This window comes from Falco rusticolus, chromosome 8 (assembly GCF_015220075.1).
Source record: "Falco rusticolus isolate bFalRus1 chromosome 8, bFalRus1.pri, whole genome shotgun sequence".
Classification (NCBI taxonomy): Eukaryota; Metazoa; Chordata; class Aves; order Falconiformes; family Falconidae; genus Falco; species Falco rusticolus.
In genome coordinates, this window is record NC_051194.1 from 61,090,748 (window position 1) to 61,113,358 (window position 22,611).

Sequence of the window (22,611 nt, forward strand, 5' to 3'; positions counted from 1 at the left end):
GCACAAGCAAATGGGATCCCAGACTAGTTGGTACAGATAAACTCCAGCCATGCGCAGCATTAGTGCCAGGCTGACCTCTACCACTAAAATCATCAGTCAGTCACCATCATCAACGGGAAACATCACTGCTTAGGGTTCAGAGGAAGGTCTGAGACAGTTTAAGACCAGGAAAAACTAGCAATGTTTGAAATCATGAAAAACTAGTTACGCAGGTCAATCAAACTTAATGGCATTTTTTTAAAAAATGGTTTTACAAGGAAACAGAAGTCTGCTCGAGGCTCTGGCAGTATTATGACATTTGAAACAATGTGTACATCGCACAGCAAATCTGAATACCGACCAAATGTTAAATCAATAGAACAATTTCTTGCTATCAGACTAATAATGTGTCAGTCTGACCTTTTATTTAAAAGACTACTTAACACCATGCATTTAGCATGTCTTGTATTTTCCTTTGTTGCTCTGACTACTTTGAAGCTTGAAGTATACTTTATTTTTATTGTAAAGAGAAGAATCTGAGGCACAATCCCAATTTAACAGACCAGTGACAGAGCCAAGAATACAAAGGTCTCCTGACTTCTTGCTTACTAGGTCATCCCCCAAAGGCTCCTCCTAAATGAAGAGCTGATGCAACAAATTAAATGTTAATCATTGTGTAAAGCAGTAAAAATAACAATTTGCCTTAAAGTGATTTTCCCCCTTATTAACCAGAGATATAATTATTTTGCTATGATGGCAGCAACACAAAAGAGAATGTTCCTGAATGAAAAAAAAAAAAATAAAAAAATAAAATAGACTTACAAATCTCAGGCTAGCTAAAAAAGTCTTGTCAAACTTTATCACACTATATTAATTTTTATAATCATAGAATTAAGCAGGCGAATACGATGTCAATAGACTCGATCTTTACAACTTGAGATCATTGTTTCCCAATGGCTTAAAGCAATCGTCCACAAATTCATCACTGACTTCTTCTAGAGCAGCTGGCTTCCATCTGGGGGATTGGTCTTTGTCAATCAGCACTGTCAGGTGGAGTATAAAAACACAAAAGTTTCTTGTAAGCTTCCTCTAATTAGGATGACTTCAGATTGCATCAAGACAGACAACTACAGTGAGTACATGGCGGGGGGTGGGGAATCAATGTGCTCTGAAGGTGACAAGAGGTTTTGTAACACATATATTTCTACTCTCATAAAAATTCTTGAGTTTTGACCTGTCTAGAGACATATCTGGGACTTGCCTGATGACACAAGGAACAGTAGATCACTTCAGAAGTAGCCCAAGCCTTGAAGGAAAAGACCTGAAATTAGTGTTTTCTGTTTGACCTACTACTCTTGCCTGACTTCTGGTTTTCAGTGTGAAACTGGGAACAGTATGCACGATGCTCCTTGTGGACAAGGGCTTTCACATCTCTGTGCAAAATCTGGCTTTTTGTAGCATATAGGACAGGGGTCCTCAAACTTTTTAACCAGGGGGCCGGCACGTGGATGCAGTGGCAGGCAGTCATCTGCGGCTGCTTGGTTTCCCCCCCAACCCCCAGTGGGGGAGGGGGACGGGGGAGGTCTGTAAATAGCGGGGGCCAGATTAAGGACCCTGGGGGGGGCTGTATCTGGCCCGTGGGCCATAGTTTGAGGACCCCTGATATAGGAGATGATTCAAAGTAGGTGTTAAATGCCTAAAGCTAATTGAAACACATCATATAAACTGATAATGAAATAACTAATGTGACAGATACTGTAGACCTATGTAGATTTAACTGTGAGGATTTGTATAATCTTAGTATGTATACTTTACACTGTATCCTGGGAAATATATCACTGAAGATAAAATCATCAGTGAGTGAATCACATGTAAGAGTATAACAAAAAAAAATACCAATTCTCAAAAAGCATTCCTTATCTCACAGGAATGGTGAAGGCATGTCAGCAAGAACAGCCACACTAGCAAACAATAGGAAGACAAGAGAGAGTTTATTTGTGTGTAAAAACAACCAATATGAATGGAATTCCAGAGCGTCCTTCCGAGCACCTTTCTGGCTCTAAGAAAACCCATAAAGGTGCTAATCAAAATGTGAAATTGTTATAATTTAAAGTAGAACAGCTATAGTAACCATGGCCCTCTAGGATGCACCAGCTACACAACATCCCTCCTCAACGCACATTCCCTTCAGCTGTGTGGTATCAGCAACTGATGTGGAGATGCACCTGTCCTGGGAGACCTTCTCACTGCCACAGCCCCCAGCATATAAGGGAGGACAGGCAAGAAGCACCTTTTCAGTTCCTCTGCTAAGATCTGAATTTGTTTTTTTGTTTTTCCTTTCTGACAAAAAGTTCAAAGTAGGATGGTTCTAAAGGCATGTGGGCAGGAGATGCTCACAGAGGCTAGGTATCTGGAAGAGTACCGGCTGGCTTTTTGGTAAGTTGTGTCTTTCTATATAGACTTTGTTCTTGGTGACTAAACTAGAACCATCCAGGATGAGAAATGTGCAAAGGAGCTGGATTTTTAGTGGAAAGAATGACCACCTTAAAGTTTGTGTTCTATCAAAAGGTGAGTGTTATGGCAGTCTGTGGTAAAAAGTGTGACTTGAAAACTTCTTTTTAACTTTTTCCCCTACAGACGATATTTGGAAAGTGCCTAGAAAATAAATACCATTCAAATGACAACTGCACTAATTAATATTTTTGTAGCTGAAGACACACAGGTATCACAACTCTTTAGCTTGCATCTCCAAAGAGAAAGGAGAATCAGAGCCCTGCAACCATTTTCCTGCAAAGAGAGGACTAGGGGCTCCTCGGAAGCAAATAAACGCTAATTTTGAAAAGAAACTCATTATGTAGATAAAAGCTGCAATTCCATAGACGGTAGAATCCACATGGGCAATTCTTTAAAAGAAATGTGCTGTAAAAGCATTTTTTTTAACTAGGTCATACAACTGGCTAACTTACTTAAAATTTATGATCCTGTCAGTTAATTTAAATTGTCATGATGTGAAGCCATTGATTAGGTTAAAAGACATAATTGTCCCAATTTGACTGTATTTATTCCATTGGAGTAGTACTTACCTAATGATTTTCTTCAACTTTAGTTTAAGTTCACAGTCTGACCGAAGTAATCTTGACCACTACCCACAGGAGCCAAAGCTGCCTGGAGATGCTTTACATATGAGGTGGGGTGGGGTGAGTCCATGCGTATACTACTACAGCTTCAACTTAGTAGTAATTGCTGATTATTTCTCCACTCCATGGCACTACTGTGTAATCAAGTTAATCTTTTTGTTTGGATCTGTGGCCGGTTTTACTCTGGTGGATAAACTGAATGCTTATAATGGCCTTTCCAGTGAAATCTTTAATCTTATTTGTTTTTTAATAGTATCATGAAAATATTCCCTTTCTGCACTAACTTGTGTATGTTTTGTGTTTCTCCAGCTTGAGATACTGATTACTATGAGAATGGAACAAAAATTCTGAGGACTTCTAAGGTAGGCTAAGGGAAGTTCATTAGGATAAAAGTAACTGAACATAGACACTGTGTTAAAGGTTTGTTCTTTTGTTTTACTTTAAAAAAAAAAAAAAATCCAATCCCCCTCTGTTCAGTAGCAGTGACTTTGCTGGCCTTCAATTAGTGTTTTATTGCTTAGATTCATTCAGCATGGTCAAAACGCTGGTATTTCTAAGCACTTGCAATTCTGTAAGCTGCAATGAAATCTCCCTGCCTCCTGCCTGCCTGCGGGGGGTTGTGTGCCCAGGGTCAGGCTCACATCTGCCACCTGCCAGCGCCGCAGGAGAGAGGGCAGAAGCCACACAGAAATAAGGTCTCTGCAGGATCCGCAAGGCACAGAATGCCTTTACAACTGCATTTGAAGCGTACATGCCTGCACAGAGTGTTAGGAGGCTAATTTAACAGATTTTTGTCCCCTCACGCTGCAGAGATTATAGTCTACCTGGATGTGTTTGATTACTGATGCCAAAAATGACCGCTTTTCTTACGCGGTAAGAATTAAAAAACAAAGTTCTTAGAAATGCATGGCTCTGGGTAATTTCCAAGTTTATGTATTCTTCTATAAATCAAGGTGAAAAATGAATACCTAAATTGTTCAAAAACCACAGTTACCATTATATGGGAAAATGTTGATGAAGTATGATGAAATATGATCTGTGTATTTTGTGCTTTAAGGGTTTTGGGATTTTTTTAAGTAGCTCAAATCACAAGAATCATAAATGGGGGGAAACTGCCAGCAGATCTTTCAGTCTAGTTGAAAGAAAGCTGGCTAAAAGAAAAATGAAATTCTGACCTCAGGTCAAAGCAGGTTTAAAAAGCTTTTAAACAAACTGCTTCCCTAGCATGCCTATTAAAATTATGATTTGAAGCAGATAAAAGCTGTTATTAAAACCTGACCTATGGCCATTGCTGCTGAAAAACAATCTTCAAAAACTAAAATCTGATTATTATGATATCTTAACTTTGTTGTGGTAGACAGGGTCAACAGCTGCCTCTTAAATGCTTGGAATGTAATGCTTTAATAAAGAAAAAGCTAATACTTTACACTTTTATCACTTTTATTCACTACGGTTGATCCTGTGAAGTACTTCATAATCTTGCTTCCTATTAAAAAGGGTGCTCAGCACATTGTTGGATAATGATTTTAATGAGATCAGACCCAACTACAAAAATTATTGTGAGTCAGATTTTGCACCACTCCTAAACACTATTTTAAGATGGCAAATCTGAGAACAAGATATATGCAGTAATCAGAAAGTAAAAGCCCTTCAATAACACAGTATTATTCTTAGCAATCCCTGCAGTGCAGCTGGATCTCTGGTGGTTGGTTTCTTGTTCCCCTGATATAGCTAGGCCTTTGCTGTATCGCCCTATGTAAAAGAGAAGTTCCCATCCTGCTGTTCTTGCAGCTTCTTTCTTTACAGTATGGCCTGCACAGTAAACTGCACAAACTGACAAGTGATTTGCTTTTGTCCTCTACTGCATCCCCAGATGGTTTAATGACCTTGTGCACTACAAGTGAGAACTTGGTTTAGTGTTCATCTGACTCTCGGACTTCGAGTTTGTCACTTCCCAAGTAACTACGTTTCACCAGCATATATGGCAATTTAGAATATATCCTAGGAATAATCTTTCTAAGATATCCTGGTCCCCATTACCAACACCATGAAAACCATGTACTTCTCAACATGTGTGGTAAATTCTTCAAAGGAGTCTCTGCCCATAAGTACTAAAGAGTAATTAATTAATCGGGAAGTTTTTCCATGCTGTAAAAACAAACTTTACATATCTCACTCCAGGCTATCTTTAATACAGTATTACTAATAGTAAACACTCAAACATCCATTACTCAAGTGGATTTTAAGCCACTTTATACACAACTATAAAAAATGAGGAGGAGGTGATAATACATCCTCAAGTATATAACTGTATGAATTAAAAGCCAGGTTCCCTCAACCCCGAAGTGTTATTCATCCAAATGTCTTGTACTGTCAGCTGCTTGGAAAAGGCAATGCCTGTGCTTTGTTTCATCTTGTGCTGTATAGTACATAAATAACTACTACGGTTTCTAACAGATGTGACATTGGGTTTGACAATCTGCATAGTGAATCAGCAGTAGAATCGAGGACGGAATCTAAATCTGTCCCCTAGATGAACTTGCTGAGCCACTGCTCTACTTCTACCACTACCTATTTGACCAATGCCTTAAAATGCTGAATTATTTAACATTAAAAAGCTATATATGTAAACTTAATAGTAAGACACCTTTGTAGGGAGATATTTTGGATGTGGGTGAAAGTAGTCTCTGTTCTAATGCTTTTCTATGTGAATAGTTGTTCTTGACTTTGAGTCTTAAACCAACTTATAGCTGGCTGGACCAGCTATGTGGCAACACTAAATCTGGACACACAAATGCTATTAGCTACTCACTACTGTCAGCACTACATATATATCAAACTTTCCCAATGAGCTGGTGAACACCCTTTCAGGGTGCTGCATTACCAGGTGGATAAATTGGGAATGAGATTACACAAAGGAAACAACACTGCTGTTACACTTTTGAACAAATAAGCAAAAACTGTAGCAAGCTGGGAAATGTTCTCTGGGCCCCTGCTGCATGCACTTTACATAACCTCCAGAGAAGCAATACAACAGTGAGTTTGCATATTATTAGGTTTGAGAAATGCTTCTGCTGTGCATGCTTACCTGCCCGAACACCTTCATAGAAGTCATGGCCTCTCTGAAAGGTTAAAGAAAAGAAAAAAAACCCCAAACTGTAATATGACAAATTGTATTTATCTCATCTTTCCTTATCCCACTTCTGCTTGAAATGCAAATTCTCAAGATTCAGTTAAATCCCAGTTGTACTGTTCTCATCTGCTACTTTCTCTTTACTTATTAGAGAGCTCTATATCCTCTTGCTTAAAGGTAGCCACAGCTCTTAAAATCAGTTTGTTGAACTGTAGTTGATCAGCCGACTTTCACGCAGTGCAAGCCCTCTTTCTGTGTTGTCTCATACATTTTTCTGAAGAGTCTTGCATGATGGGGACTAAGGTGTGTTGGATCAGAAATTCTTCAGGAACTGTGATGTGTTTTCCACACTTGAAACACTTTGCAGTTACATGGAATCCTGGAAACGTCCAGGTTTTTGTTTATAAAAGTAAATGTAACGTTTAAAACCCTAGGCATGCTTCACTAGCAATGGACAAACAATGTTAGTTTCAGGAAAGATAGGGCAAGGGCACTGCCGGGCACTACAATGTATCAGATAAAGTAAATGCTTTATCAAAAAAAACCAAAACAACCCCAAAAACCTTAACTACCACAAATCATTTTATCAGATATACAAAAGTCTTAATTTAAAATGTGACAAAATTAGTAATAAGGATGCCACGGGAAAGCTTTATGAGGAATTTGTTGACGTAATTCCATTAGCAACTCTGTTGTACTTGAAAGGATCGCTTCCTCATATGTTATCCAAGTACTCAGCTTTTACTACAAATAGTAGTAAAATCTCTTGTTTGCTTTCATAAATTTATGACAGTACTCCTGAGGGGCAGTGATATGCAGCTACTCCCATTCTGTGAATGGGAACTGAGGCACTGAGGACTAAGTAACTTAAACGGGAAATCTGATAAAGAACATAAGATTTTTAAAATTATGGTCCAAATAAAAAACCGTCTATATTGTAACATTACCATAGTTTTCTTAACAAAAGCCCTCTATCGTCCCATCTGACCATCATTAATGTAGTCTCCCTCAAATTGCATGTAAAGACATAGAACTGGAAAAAAGTGACGGCCTAACAAACACACAAGAGATTGAAAATTAAGATCTATAAATTGTGAGCCCTTGATGTAATCTATATAAATTTTATTCTCTGATAAACTTGCTACCCCTTTGTGGATGGAAAGAGACAAAGGGCTCAGCTGCTTGCTTACCATGCATGCTTGGCTCAGTCTGTATTCCATCGTCAGTACGTCTTGCAAGTTCATGGAAGCTCCTTCTCTGAGCTGTCTGAGAGTCATCTTTAAGGATGTAGGTGACATCTTACTAATAGTCTGAGGAAGACATGAACAATTATTTTTATTCTCTTCAATTTAGACACATTTGCAAGTCGGTTTGGTTTTGGTTGGGTTTTTTCCTCCATTGTAAACTTCAAAGCAAAGGATGGCACTCCTCTCCCTGAGCTCACTTATGTGATAGCTACTCCTGCTCCCTCCTGCCATGCTGCCACACTAAAAGAACTTACTTGCGCAAACTTTTATCAGCAAGACTTCTGGGATGTATGCCATCCATTGCGGAAAGCCTAGAATTCCTAAGGTCACATTATTTCTGATCAAATTACTACTAGCCAGAGAATCTAATGCAGCTTGAAAGCCATTTCCAAACAGATTCTTTTGAGAAGCAAAGGTAAGCATTACAAGCAATTGTACTCAATTTTTTAATATCATTCATATATATATAGTCTGAATTGCTCTTAGATGTTACTGATATTGTAGCTGATAGTAGTATTGTACAGCATTCAGGTTTTATTTGGTACAATAGCCAGAGCAGTAAGGTAATATTAGTAAGATTAACAACAAACTTTAAGCAGTTGCTTTAAGATCATCTGCAAAGACTAGACAATATATGAAGAAGAAAATTGTGGAAGAAAAATATTAAAAGAAATCAAACATAAACGCGTATTTGTCTGGGCTTTTTGTCAGGGATCAACAGATACTGCAGTAATTCAGCAGTTTTTGCTCTGCTGATAGGAAGTCTGGAGGTCTTGCCTGCCGCCTTTTGACAGAGCCACAGGCTATAAATATTACACAACAGACAGGATCTGTTTAAGGCACACAAACAAATGCTGTAAATCTGTCTCTCATGACTATCCTTCAATTAAAAGCATGCTGGTAAACACTAGGGGGAGGTGGGGAGAAAGGCAAAAACGGAGTTAAAACAGAACTGAGCTTTAAAGCTTTCAGGGTTGTGGGGGAAAGGAGCTACATCTTATTGTTGCTGATCTTTGTTTTCTCACTCTAAACAAGGCTGCTCTTCCCCTGTAAACACAACTAAAAGCTCTGTATTAGTCACAGTACGATAGACACTTCTTGTTAATTAGGACACTTTCACCACGACCGAAAAATGGCAGATGGTAAGATTTGCCTCTTTACATTATTTTCACTGCAGACATTAGACTCCTTACAGACTGAAATGGCAGGTTTCCAGTCATCACCATTAACATATTTTCTGGCTCCCAGTTACTCTTCATCCCTCTCCAGACACCAGCTGATACAGCAGTGACCCATTTTGCCTGGTTAAGCTGGAAAACATGCAGTTGCTATACAAGCAGGAGGCTGTACGCTTGCACCTTAAAAGCACTGGTTCTGTCCTTCTGTTACTTGCGTGTTGACCACTTTGATTCAGAGAGAAGCTGGCTTAGAAAGAACCGATGCTGGCTCAAACTGCCAGCATTTTCTGAGTTCTGGTGAAGCTCTCTAAAAATGAGCTGCCTTTCAGCAGATGAAGAAACCAGCTGTATCTCTAATCGCATCACTGTGTAGGTCTTAAATAGCAGCTCTGAACTGGACCCCTTATTTCCCATAATATACGCTTGCTGGCTTTACCTTTGAACTGGACCTTTTTTCCTTTGAGTTTCACATTCTGTCATCTAAATTTGAAACTCTTTGCTCAGACAAGGTTAAATGGTACGCACAGGGCAACCAGATAGTTCCATAGGGGAAATGGTAATGGTGAGTTCTTCCAGGTCAAAGAATTCGAAATGGAGAAGATCTGAAAACAGCGCTTGACTAGTCAGTCTAGTACATCCAGCAGCTGCCTTATCTCGGCATACAAGTGAGGCTGAAGCTGGAGGAGGCACTGCCATAAATCAGGCTGAAGAGGAACAAGGAAAGAAAATGGGTAGGTGTAATTGCAGAAAAATGAGTCACCAGTGGATCTATAAATAAATTCTCTGTATAAAGAGGAGGGGATTGGTGCTAGGGAACAAGCCTGAGAAAAGACAGGATAGGCTGAACTGGGGAGTACTAAAGTGCAAACAAGTCTTCACAGAAGTATTTGACATCTATTCCGGTATCCTTGAGACCATCTTGATTTCAACATATAACAATCCTGAAAGCTACAAGCTGAATTTGCAATAGACCCATATCCCAATAAGATACTATCAGAAGGTGACTGAATTCAGTGGCACTGACTCCGTGGAGTCCTTTACAAGAATAACAGCTGGAACAGTGGCTGCATCTTTTGTCTCCAAGGCCCATAAAAGCTTCTGACCTGAGCTGCTGAGGGTTCTTAAGGAAGGCTTTCTTTAACTTAAAAGCAAACAAAAAAACCCCAACCTCCTAGAGGTCCAGCGTATCACTTCACTTGCAATAGATGAAGGATGTGCATCACTTACTTTCTGAGATACCAAAGCATTTGTTTGTCCACAGGGAACAATGGGTCTGGATGAAGCTTTGAAAAAATATGAATAGCTAGCCAAAGCATCACAGGAAAGCTGCTTAAGGACAGATCTATCACTCTTCCTGGTCTGTTAACAGAGTTTCACAGTGCTGCTTTGCTAGAATTCAACACTACCAAGTTATGACTCAGCTTCGTTCCTGTGATCTCACCCACCTGTTGCATACCCATTCAAAGTTTCAGGAGCTAGTGTCTGCATCCCAGCCCGCCCAGTAGATCCAGGCAAGGTGTCAGGTAATTATTGGTCTCTGCAGTGTCCTGTACACTACACTGGAATTTACTCAGAAACAATGAAGGCTATTAAATAATGAAGAATCAGTGCTCAGAAGGTATGCCGTTCTGCCAAAAAAAGCTCTAAGAAAGCATCATGTGAAAACCAAGTCAAACATCTGATGTTTTTCAGGTTTCAATCCCACATGCTTACTTCATCCAATTAGAAGTGGTACTTCTGTCACCCAGATTAAAGATTTTTGGCTCCTGTAAATCCTGAACACAAAGTCATGCTAGAAAGTAAAAGGTCTTAAAAAATATTTTACTATGAGTTCAAAAAGTGTGTTAGTATCCTAGCTTTCTACCTATTTGTACCTGGGTTCAACATGTGATTTAAAGCCATTCTCATGTATCGTACCTCAATTTTTAAAAACCTGACATTATTCTTATTCATGCAAACCGCTTTAGCATCAGATATGTGAAAGCCTGCCAAGCAGGCACATTTTGAAAGTAAAAAGCAGAAGTACTGTAGATCAAATAGAACAGGCTACTTGGGATAGTACAGCTCACAGCATACTTGGATTACAGTGGAACTAGTAATTCCATTTTTAACACTAAAAGCTATCTGTACATCCAGTGTGAATGTACCAAGGTGTACGTCCACATTAGGGCGTTTGTATTAGACTTGCAGTTAGGGCTTATTCCGTAAGTTTACTAATACGTTTCATAACAAATATACAGGGAACCAAAGAAAATAAACATATAAATTGCTGTTACTGAATCCTTTATAGTCTCTAAATTTATCATTTGAATACGCTGTTGTTCCTGTACCTGGCATGGAAGCGAAACATTGGTTTCACAAAGTGATAGGAAACTATCTATGCATATACTTTTGGTACTATGATGCTACTGATGAGGAAAATTACTTGCTTCACACAAATTGGTAAACTGCTATCAAGGATAACGTCTGATAATCTCACTGTCATGGTTTTGCTGTCTGTTCCCTGCTCTAACGAGTTCTTTGAACTCTTCTCCTCCAAATGCTGTGACAGCAGGCCAGTGGTGGGGTTTGGGTGTTGGTTTTTTTCATCCCATAAATTTATGTATGAACAGAAGAAACTCACATTAACACAGTCTCATCTCCTGAACAGAACAATTATTCAGGAACTTCAGTCAGCTCCAAGGACAGTCATTCATTTACAAATCATAGAAGAAAAGAGCTGCTATAAAGTCCTATTAAAGACATGAAATAAAAAAACCCGAGCAGCAACAAAAGTGCTGGGGGGATTTGTTGTTCAGGAAGTAAAAAAATAAAAATAAAAATACCAGTTCCACAAAATCATAACTTTGAAGTAGATGACATAGGTTTAATTTCTAAATCAAAAATATGAAACAAAAGTACACCCTAAAACAACAATGAACAAGAATAACTTTTTTTAATAGGGGAGGTCTGAGTTATAAGGCTGCAGATGAAGGAACATGTCGAGCAGGTTTGGGTAATGAGCAAACATGGCAGAACAAACTATGTGGTTAATATTTCAGGTAACAATGTGTTTCCAGACTCCTTGCATCTTTTGTAGTAGAAAAGTATTTTGAACAAAGCACCCTTTAAAGGCTATAAGCTATTTTAAAAAGTTCCACTAGGTCTGATTATGTTTTAAAGTGCCATAAAATTGTATGAAACTAACTTAGGAAAAGCTATACACAAATAATTCTTGGTTGTTTTCAACCTCCCCAGAAACTAAAAAATATAATATCCTTGCAGAACTATAAATTTACAAATAAAATACTGCCTTGTAACTCAATTCTATAAAGAAATAAGAACCACTGAAAGTGACTGCTATTAACACGCCATCAAACTGTCTCAACAGCCCTTAACAGGAGTGCTTTCCTTGCTATCTATAACACAGGAAAAAAGTGAAGAACTGAACGATACAGCCTATATACCTTGGGGGAAAGCCATGATGGTAGCCTATAGCAGAATTCAGGTCTACAAACACATAAAAGGACTATTCAGGCACTAGCTCCTTTGACTACTTGATTCAATGAAACTCGAATACCAGTGGGGAAAAAATTAGCTTTCCCTTTCGCACAATTTCGCTTTTATAATATGTGTTTCTATGTGAATCTATGTTCTTGCAACGTACTAGGCACACTGGTTGGCAAAAAGATAATTTACTTAAAACTTCCTTTCTCAAAACTGTTTTCCAGTGATAAAACGTTAAATCTTTAATTAAAAACTAAACCCAAAAATGTATCTGTGTATGTGGGACAGGATGCTTAACATTAATGATACTACATTAGAAAATTATATCCCTCCTGTTCAACTGAAATTTTGAAAATGGTTATTTTATTACAAAAGCAGGACTTTTGTGAGCTATAATTGAAGTTAAAACAAAGCTTTTGTTGGAAAAATGCTTGTGTTCTATCCAATTATAATATTTGAATAGCTCCAAGACACCTGAATACATATACTTCAAAGGAGAAAAAACCAAATACACACATTACTTATAAATTATTGTAAGTTGTTTCTTGCTTTTGAGGCTGAAGTGTGTATTAAGTGCATAGTATTACTGTATATTTTTTTTGAGTAGCGACTACATCCAACACTCAGAAATGCATTAAAAAGATCAAAAAATACGTTGTGATGATAAATTGCTTGCTGTTTACCCAAGTAAGAGATCTGGAAGGGAAGAAAAAGAACAATGTTGTTCTAGCACCGTTTTATTCCAACCCTTGGCAATAAAATGAGAAGCTATAAAAGGAACCTTTGTTGCCAACAGCCCCCTGATTGTGGGGAGGGGGGAAGGGAAAGGGAGTTTAATTTTATTGGGTTTATTACTAGATTACAATTTTATGCAACATATGATGGCATTCACATTGTGTGGTTTTACAAAGGAAAATTCTTGTCTCAGTAGAACTACTGACAATCCCACAGAGACTGTATGTGAGAACCTGAGGATCTCAGTCCAATGTCCTACTGGTGTTACGTAGTATTAGTTACATTAATAAGGTGGCTAAAGTCTGCCCCCGATAAGAAAGTACCAAATCAGACTTAAAATCTCTAACAAAAATAACACAGAAGACATTACCTCTAGCTGCTTAATGGCAAAAGGAGAACCATCTTGCTTTAATTTTTTAACAATTTCTTCCATAGTATTTGCTGAAAAAAGACTAAAAGAAAAAATGTTAGTAAATGAATGAACTGCTTCTGCCTTCCTCTTACCTATGAAGTGCTAGGAACACAGAAATTAAGAACAGAGCAGATTTGCCTTTTCTTAGCAATGTGTTCCGTTATTCAGTTCTAAGTGACTCAGTTGACAGGCACATCCTCTTCCTTCACAAATCTCTAGCATTTCAACAAACTTCACTCTCAAACTCTGATATTTATCCAGAAAGTTTAATTGCTACCATCACTCTTATCTGTGTTTTTATAACACGTTACATCTTTAGCTGTCAGCTCCATTCTGCTGGTTTGGTGTCAGCACCTTTTGTCTCTAAACTTAGTTACTGCTGTCTTTCTTCAAGAGTTTCAGCTGCTTGTTATCACTCTCACTTATCTCTTTCCCTTTCTGACACACAGAAGTTCCAAACAATCACAAAAAGGCCTTATACCAATGACTATAAATGTGCTATGTAACTTTTCCTGTCCAACTGAACAATTACTCTCACAAATCCCCATCCAATTTCCATAGAAAATGTTCATTGTAATGTGCCATAGGTTAATTGCTTAATACAAAGGTGTATGAATCAGGCAAATACGCTCAAGTATTTAATATACTTATGAGTGAAGTATTTAATGAGCTTCAGATAAAGCTCCCTAAAGACAAAAAAGTTTGAGTAATTTGAATGTCATTTCTATCACCTTGTCTGTGGACCAGTTGATACTGTTACTAGATTTAACTTCATGTTCTTTAGCTAAAAGAAAAACAAAGAAAGATTGCTGAATACCTGTTAATCTTCTCCATGTGTTCATCGAGTACAAACCCCTTTTCTTGATCAACTTTGCTCTATTTAAAAAACAAATACATATTTTACTTGGTTATTTTAGACTGAAAAGTTTATCCGTGCTGAAAAATGTCAATGAATTGTTAGAGAAATTTCATAATACCATAAATGTCATAAGACACTGACATTTTTAATCAATTACAGTTTTGCAGTGTGTGTAAATGAACTTGTTGCTTTATCTTCTGAATGTTAAAGCTGTCAGCTCATAATGCAGTGCTTGCTCTGAGCTACTATGTATGCATATTTGACTGGGTGGTTCTCTTGTACGCAAGTAATCGTGATTATTCTATCAATACATTTCTACCAAATCCACTAGGAAAGCCAGTGTAGATAAATCTACTAAGAAACTTGAGAATGTTTTTTTTTTAAAAAAAAAAAAATTCTCAAAAAAACATATAGGCATCTATATATGTATTAAAAAAAAGGCATTTATCTTCCTTATTCTTTCTCCGCACTTTACAAAATTTGATTTAGACAACTGAAGAGTGTGAAACTCTTGGCCTTATGTGGAAAGGCTGTCAAATGTCTCATATCTTTGGCATTAAGGGGTTTAGGACATAAGCAGATGCTTCAGCAACAGCAGCTGAAGCTGAGAGGTTCCCTGTCATTTCAGCTCTGATAACTAAAAATACATAGCTTCCTTTTCCATTCAATGTCATCTTGGAAAGAACTATACTGCAACATATAATCACTCTTATTTCATAGCTTTCCATTTTGTGAAAATAATCAGTACTACTATGTATATCAGCCTATCCTATTTATTTTTCTAATTAATCTTCATATATAAACTTTGTAATTCCAAAACAGAAATAACAAGAGTAGACACTGCTCATTTTAAAGCCAAACAACTGGGGAATAATACTCAAATTGAATACATTGAATCCTGACTTGACTCCAGAAGTTCCCTTTCTTTTGAAATAAAATTATAATGCACATCAAAAGATAAAATAGCCACTAAATAAACTGACAGTAAAGCCAAAACCTTTTATTTTCATGCTCATTGTTACATGGGGCTAATACTAATTATGTATTATCAATAGAGTTACATTCACCTCCAAAATTACAACAGAGAACTATGGGTTTGTCCACTGGGAGAACAGCACCTTTCTCCCCCTGAATTTTTTACTTTAAGATATCAGATGATTTCCCTACAACTTATCTGCATTCTGCTAATACTTACCTTATTGATAACTGCTGTGCTTATTCACAGTCTTTCAACTATCTCAAGGTTACAAACATATAAAATATTTGAGAAATTAAAGGAAGAACTCAAGCCTTTAAGTTCAGGCTTCAAATCTGGACTGCAGATGGTCTGCATCAAAATAATGCTAAAATTTACATCAAATGCATCAAGCTAGCAAAATATTTCTTCAGGTCACTAAAGCTTTTGGGATGGAAATAAAACATCTGCTTCCAAGTGAGCAGCGTAGCATTTAATAACTGCACTATAACTTGTCATTTGTGTTCGCCAGAATCCCTGAATTTCAGGCTAACTCCCCAGACTGCACTTGCCATTGTGTACAACTCCCATTCTGCTAGTGGCTATCTGTTTTGTCTTCTGCAAAGCAGGCTAGAAATCCAAGAATAAAAGAGGACAAATTAAGGAGCAATACATTTTCTGCATCATTGTGCTACTGGCTGGAAACTTAGATGCATGCGTAGTCAGAGAGCAAGCTGATCACAATAGGAATTTGAGGGTATCCAAAATGAATAAAAAGTGAAGAAAGACTTTTGATTTTGACCACTGTAGGCATTAGTGCTATGAATTAGTGTTTTATAGAGTGCAAAGAGTTTGGAAACCCGATGTTTTTTAACCATAAAACAAACGGTCAGTAGCACGGATAAAAAAGAATTCGCATTTACATATATTTAACAATTCTGCTTGATTTCAGTAATTGATCAGATTACCTTCATGTGGTAAGAGTTCAGTAAGTCTGCAATATTTTCTGTTGACGGAGATTTCAGTGCTACCAGATCTTTCTCTAAGGCAGGTAGCTATTAAAAATAAGATTTAATTAAAAGTAAGTAAACCAAAATGTACTACTTGGATTATTAGTGCTATGGCAACAGTACTCCATAGCATATATGTATATAAACGCCCCACCCCAACTTTCAGACAGGCCTTAAAGAGGTACCAAGTAAACAATAGAAGGAGCCAGAGTTCACTTTTCAGTGTTGAACCATCTGGATTTAATTATGGCTGCAGTGATCAGGAAAGGACTCTGCTTCCCAAGCAGACCCCCAGCGCAGTGCTACAGCTGCAGCAGGTAAAGCCAGCCTGCAACGGTGTGAGAGGGAAGAGCAGGAGCCTGGCAACCACGCTATGCTCAAAATAGCATCTAACCAGCTCCACAACGACAGTCACGGGTCTTCACACAGAGAAGGAAAGGAAATAATTGTTTCTCCTTCACTTATATCCATGCAAGTTACTGAAAAGTTATGACTGAATTTATCCAATATACTAATTTTCACACTTTCTTACAGCCACTGTAGGAAACAAACAGGGTATCTGTCAAGGAGACTGATAAAGAACACATTAATGGGGTGTTACCTAGATTAAAATCTTTGCAGTTGTATAATCCCTAATTTCAGACACTGTTGTCTAAATTGTACAATTTTTCAAGCAACTTCCATGCTGCTCAGTAAATCCTGCCCTTCCACAGTAGAATCATGAAGATGGCAACATTTGCTCCCTCTTCCAAGCAAAGCTGTCACTAGCTGGCAAGTGTTGTAATGACAGCTTGAGAGTATCTCATGATCCCTGGTCACAGCGCATGGCCAACTAATATAATTCCGCCTCTGCACACACTCAAGTCGGTAAAAGTATATCGGTGTGCTGCACAGCTCAGACTTGTTGTGGCTGCAGGCTGTGCCCTTGCTAGCACAGCTCGGAGCTTACCTTTTCGGATTCTACAAAATGTGTAGCAATGCCAGCTTTTAGTACATCTCTTCCTTTCAGCCTAAATCCTGTTAGTGCGAGGTAATAGCCAAGCTTTCCTGATAGCCTTGGCAAGAAATATCCTCCACCTACATCAGGAAAAAGGCCTGTAATAAAACAAAAAAGTGAAGAGAGAACTTGCCCTAATCATGCGTGTAACTTAGTAGCTATTCTTAGCATCTCACTTTCATCTCCCTGAATTAGGCACCACTCTCTCGCCCAAGTTTCTTCTTGACTTGATTTGACATTTCTCTGTCATCAAAACCCTCCCTAAAAGCAAACTCTTGAACACAAACTGCATCCTTTCCATGGCACGTAATTCACAAACATGTACCTGCCAATCGTGTTCATTCTATTTGCCAACAACTTGAGACTTTTTAGACGCATGAATGATTCTTCATTCAGACACCTGCCCTCAGCAAAAAATAGAAGTGACACAAAGAAATGTGAAATAATTTGTGCAAACTCAAACTGGATGCTGCTTTTTCTCTGAAATCTTTTATTATGACAAAAATGTCAAACAATGATGAAGTGCCTCTTGCATGCCCAAGTTTGAACAAATTTTGGGGCTGAGAATTCCTTGATAGATCAACGATATTGCCAGGGTCTTCCTGAAGGTGGAGGCATCAGATGCTGCCCTAGTATCTGGCCCTTTGACAGGACTATGACTAAGCTGCAATTTACAAAAATTACAAAACTTTCAGGTTTACTGACTGTCTTATATTTATTTATATTTTTTAAAAAATCTACAGATTAGGGTAATTTTTAAAAATCCAAAGCTTTGAATAAAACTTAAAAGACTTTTAGAAGTTGCAATTGGAAAATATATAACTATTTTTATCAAAGTGTAAATATTTAAAATCATCAATTTGTCAATATCTGCCTTACTCTGTTACATACATTAATCACCTACAAAATAAATTCAAACACTTTTTGTAATTTTTTGTAACATACTTAAGCTTAATAAAACTTAAACTTTAGCTGTATCAGTCTCAGAAATTGAAGTGCAGAGAAGCAGCGTCCAGTTACTACTTCCAAATAATCGCCAATGGTGCATTCATGAAACGGAAAGTCTTTTGAAGAAATTAAAGGTGTGGTGGTGTTTTTTTCACTTTGAGAGAAGAAATGGAACAGGAAAATAAGTGAAAATGAATTCAAATGAGCAATTAGAAACTCAGAAAACACTTGCCAAAGCAGAGATATTAACTGGCAAGATTAAGATGTACATAAGGAGTCTAAATAGGGTTCTGACAGAATGTGGTAATTTTTTCACTTGCAAGTAACTGCTTTTAGTCACAGAAGAGTCAATGTATGTAATATAGAAAGACTCCGTTACAAGTATTTTAAGATGCGGTAAATTAGTGGTCCCTGAATATTCTTCCCCCTTGGACAGAATCGAGAGGAGGTTTCTTTCGGACAGCTTCTCTTCAGTGTTTTGCTCTTCTCAGTAATCATTAAAGCTCATCACTGCCTTATGCTCTGATCCATCTCTCAGCTTCTCTTGGTCCTCCCTTAGTTCTACTGCCTCTAATACATCACATTGTTTTTAGGAGCCACCTCCCACCAGTTATAGCTGTAGTGTTCTATTTCTGTTCCCACTGATGTGTGTGTTGCCGTTAACTGATTTATTCCTCATCACACAGGCTACAGAGACAGACAGCTCTTCTCCTAAGATGCTGAATGTCTTGTTGACACCCTTTAAAAGCCCTAAGCTGTATCAAACTCTGTTCATCATTACCTTCTTTTTCATCTGTACTCACATTCTGAATAGCCTGCTCTGCATTTTACCTTCTCAGTTTGAGCCATCGTATCGATAACGTTGATGCCAAGACTGTCATTTAGTTTTACATTTCTATTCATCTGCCTCCCCTTGGATATCTTACCACTGCAAAAAAATCCTTCCTTTCACTTCCCTTACAAATGCCCTCCAAAGCAAAAAGGCAATTATGTTACTCTCCCCATCCACCTGCTGCAAGAGCAACAGCCTCCTCCTCTTTGCTGTAATTAAAATACCAATGCTGAAGTACTATTCTCCTGATGCTCCATTAAGTTTCCAGAGGAAAAGCCATCTTCCTATTGGGATCTACAGGGCCCTTCCACATGGCCATACGCAGGGAAATTAGTGCTAAATAAACTGTGAAGTTGATTAGCTTACATTGCTTTAGAGGCAAATAAAACTAAACTGAATTAAGGTTTCTTTAATTATTAAGGAATTTACAAACAGGATTAGTCAAGGTGTAACTAATCCACTTTAAACTTACTTGGTTGCATATACGTAATCTGCTATAGCTCTACTGTATCCTTTTCAAGGACTCAGTCTTCGTTCCCTCCTTGTAATTTTACTCTTCTTGTTCCTGTACTACATATTCCTCTTAATTCTCTCAATAATGCTTCCCATATGTTTCTGCTTGCTACTGGGCTTCTCTTAGCATATTCCATATACTTGATTTCTGCCCCCGCCACCCCTTTTGTTAGCATTTACCAGTTATTTCTCAAAGCCCTACTTAAATAAGAGAAAAACTGAATGTCTGCTGGGCTGAATGTCTGCTGGGCTAAAAGCCTATGCATGTAATGCTGACGTGCAGTCTATGCTCTGAGACAGATGCAACAAACTTCACTGCCGTCCCAGCTGTGAAACTCTGCAGTTGCCAAGGGTAAGATAAAGGTACTGCTACTACATTCCCACCTTATCTTGCGGAGGTGGTTGAAGACTTATTAGTAAAAGACTTACAGAAAGCTGAAAAATTAGAGGGATAGACAAGAAAACACCCACTATTATTATAACATCGCCTTAAAGCCCACCTCTTACAATATTCCTTCATCTTTTGTTCTTCCCACCAGTGTTTTTTCCACACCCTCCTACATCTAAGCTGCTTTTCAGCGCTTTATCTTACTATGTCAGGTTCAAACAGTCTAGAACTGCCTTTTATTTCAATTTGCAAAGCGGGTTATCTATCTATAACCTTTTATTTATGGTGGTGTGTAAATGCAGCATAATTGTGTGTGAAAACATAGCGTCTGAAATCAATGCTTTGTTTTCATTTCAAAAAGTGTAATGCCTACTAAAATAAGTGAGCATATGAAAAAATCAATTAATACAATATCTAGACAGCTAGACATTTTAAACATACACCACAGAGATCAAAACAGTTAAGCCCTTAAACCCAAACAGATTTCAGTGGGTTTACTTCTAATTGATCCTAAAAGGGTTTTAATTACTTTCTTTCCTAAGCAAGTTCTAAGCTTTTCGTTTACATGTCTTCACAGTCTGGTTTTGCTTAAATAGGTCCTTGTCAACACAAGAAATGTATGTAAGTACATAATTTTTGTTAATATAAGTCTACTCATATCTTTACCTTTGAAGAAGAAAGCAAAGAAGGTATCTTTATTATTACAATAATTTTATATGCCAAAGAACCTCTGTTTAGTTTTTTAAAAAAACAAACAAAAAGCCCAAACCCCAAATTGTTTCCTTCAAATGGTTTTCTTGTGCAACAACTGATCATGAACTTCAGGAGTTTAGCAAATTCATGTTGTATTAATGCTTGAGCTATGTAGTTAACTAAGTTTTTTTTTCAGCAGAAAGTAATATTTGGAGGCTGCAATGGTTTTTGTTTTTCTCATCCCAAATTCAGCAAAGTTACATGACATTTCTCAGCTAGCAGGAATTGCTCTAGTATTTTTTTCAGCAGTTAGAATGATAATAAGCTTGCTTATATTTGGGGGGTTTATTATGAGTGACTTGATACTCACAGCTCATTTAATTTTAAGAATTTCAGAATAAGTCTTGTGAAACACTTCATACTGGCTGGATAGCAATAAACAATAGATAATACATGTAAGATACCCTTTAAAAATATGAAAAATGCTAGACCTTTCAAGTGTTACTAACAGGGAACTACAAAAATCCAATCATTAGCTAAGCGTGCATTTGCATTTTAGTTGTAATGACATTATTGTACTTAAAATATTCTCAATAAAATTTATTCTCTTTTCAGAACTGAGTCCTGATTTTACACTATTTCTTAGTTTTAACATTGTGTAACTGGAAATTCTTTTAAGAAAATAACGGTTGTTACTCCTTACAACTAAACCTTTGAGGTGACACTGGGATTGAACCTAAGCTGTTTAACTGCCAGATGAGGTTCTCTATTCTGAGTAAATGTGTTCAACAGGGCCACATATTACAGACTAGCCTCATTCTTCTGCTTGAGGACATGTAGATAAGAACAACCGCAGTCATCCTTCAGCTGCCTTGCCTTGGAAAGATGTACAAACTAGAAATTTTGCAGGACAGAAATGCAGGATACGTAACAGGTTTTGAGCACTCTTCATAAATGTTGATAAGCGGGGAGAAGGAATGTGGGCACTGATGAAAGCATTAATGCCAGACAATACTAGGTTCAACGTGGATACCCTGTTGGTGCCAGGATTGTCTTGAAGGGAAACATAAATGATTTCACAAGAAGGTTCACTTTAATCTGACTGACTTTTCTGGAGTCCTATCATCATCTTCATATAGCTCTGAGAAACGACATTTTCTTGGGTACATCTCAGAGCTGACAGTACATCTCAGAAGCTTTAGGATCAAACATTAGAAAACACAAGCTACATATTGCTATTTAAAAAAAAAAGAAAAAGAAAAAAGACAACACTGTGATCTCACCTGGACACAATCTGTACACAACTGTAACGGGTCTACATTAATAATCTACAAGAAAAACTGGAATTTCAAAATCTGTCTCATTAACATTGCAGCTCAGCTTGCAGTACAGCCAGTCCAACTCACACTGAGTTCCAAATGTAAAGCTGACATAATTGCACTGGGATCTTCAGTCTTTATCTGCCTACATCTGTAGTAAAGACTTAGTTCCCCAGATCTACTTCCGTTTTTAAAAAACTGTATCCTGACAGTCTTTGTGTCATTCTAGAAGTAAAACCCAGGTTAAGAACCTAACTGATCAACCTCCCAGAATACAGATTAAGTTTGTATTAATAATAGAAATAGAAATTAAAAATAGAAATAGAAAATACTTTCCATATACGGTCACCTCCAATTCCTTTTTAAAATTATTTCATCACTGCTTTCAGTCAAAGACATTTCATCCCGATTACACAAACAGTGAAACCTTAAACACATTAACACATGATAATCTGTTAAAATACTTACCTATTGCTGTTTCTGGCATTGCAAAAAGTGTCTTTTCTGTAGCAACTCGGAAACATCCATGGACTGAGAGGCCAACTCCCTATGCATGGAGCACAAACAAAGAATGCAGTTATAAAATTACTGTTAAAAATAATTGTAACCATAATCCTATGTAACACAGCTCTTGCTTTGCTCTACAATTAAAAATTATTAGATTTACCACATCTTACAGAATCGGGCATGAAGTAGCTGTGGAATTCAAGAGTCCTCACATACTTCTACATGTTTGGGGTTTTTTCCCTTTTCTCATCCTTCTTAGTTCTAGTGACACGCTCATTTCATG

General features: G+C 37.5%; 1 protein-coding gene across 2 annotated transcripts in view; it reads right to left on the reverse strand.

Moving 5' to 3' along the window:
* Positions 1 to 215: 215 nt before the first annotated feature.
* Positions 216 to 22,611, reverse strand: part of HIBCH (3-hydroxyisobutyryl-CoA hydrolase) — a 43,577-nt gene continuing 21,181 nt past the window's right edge. The window contains exons 7-15 of one of the 2 annotated variants that reach the window (XM_037396892.1): positions 22,290 to 22,368; positions 17,081 to 17,226; positions 16,090 to 16,176; positions 14,125 to 14,183; positions 13,266 to 13,347; positions 7,440 to 7,559; positions 6,205 to 6,238; positions 1,241 to 1,285; positions 915 to 1,022 (exon numbers count right to left, since the gene is read on the reverse strand). In XM_037396892.1, coding sequence (XP_037252789.1) covers positions 1,269 to 1,285; positions 6,205 to 6,238; positions 7,440 to 7,559; positions 13,266 to 13,347; positions 14,125 to 14,183; positions 16,090 to 16,176; positions 17,081 to 17,226; positions 22,290 to 22,368 — 624 coding nt within the window. In that variant the 3' untranslated portion in view covers positions 915 to 1,022; positions 1,241 to 1,268. Of the gene's footprint in view, positions 1,023 to 1,240; positions 1,286 to 6,204; positions 6,239 to 7,439; positions 7,560 to 13,265; positions 13,348 to 14,124; positions 14,184 to 16,089; positions 16,177 to 17,080; positions 17,227 to 22,289; positions 22,369 to 22,611 lie in introns of both variants that reach the window. The other variant, XM_037396891.1, reaches the window with a different exon arrangement.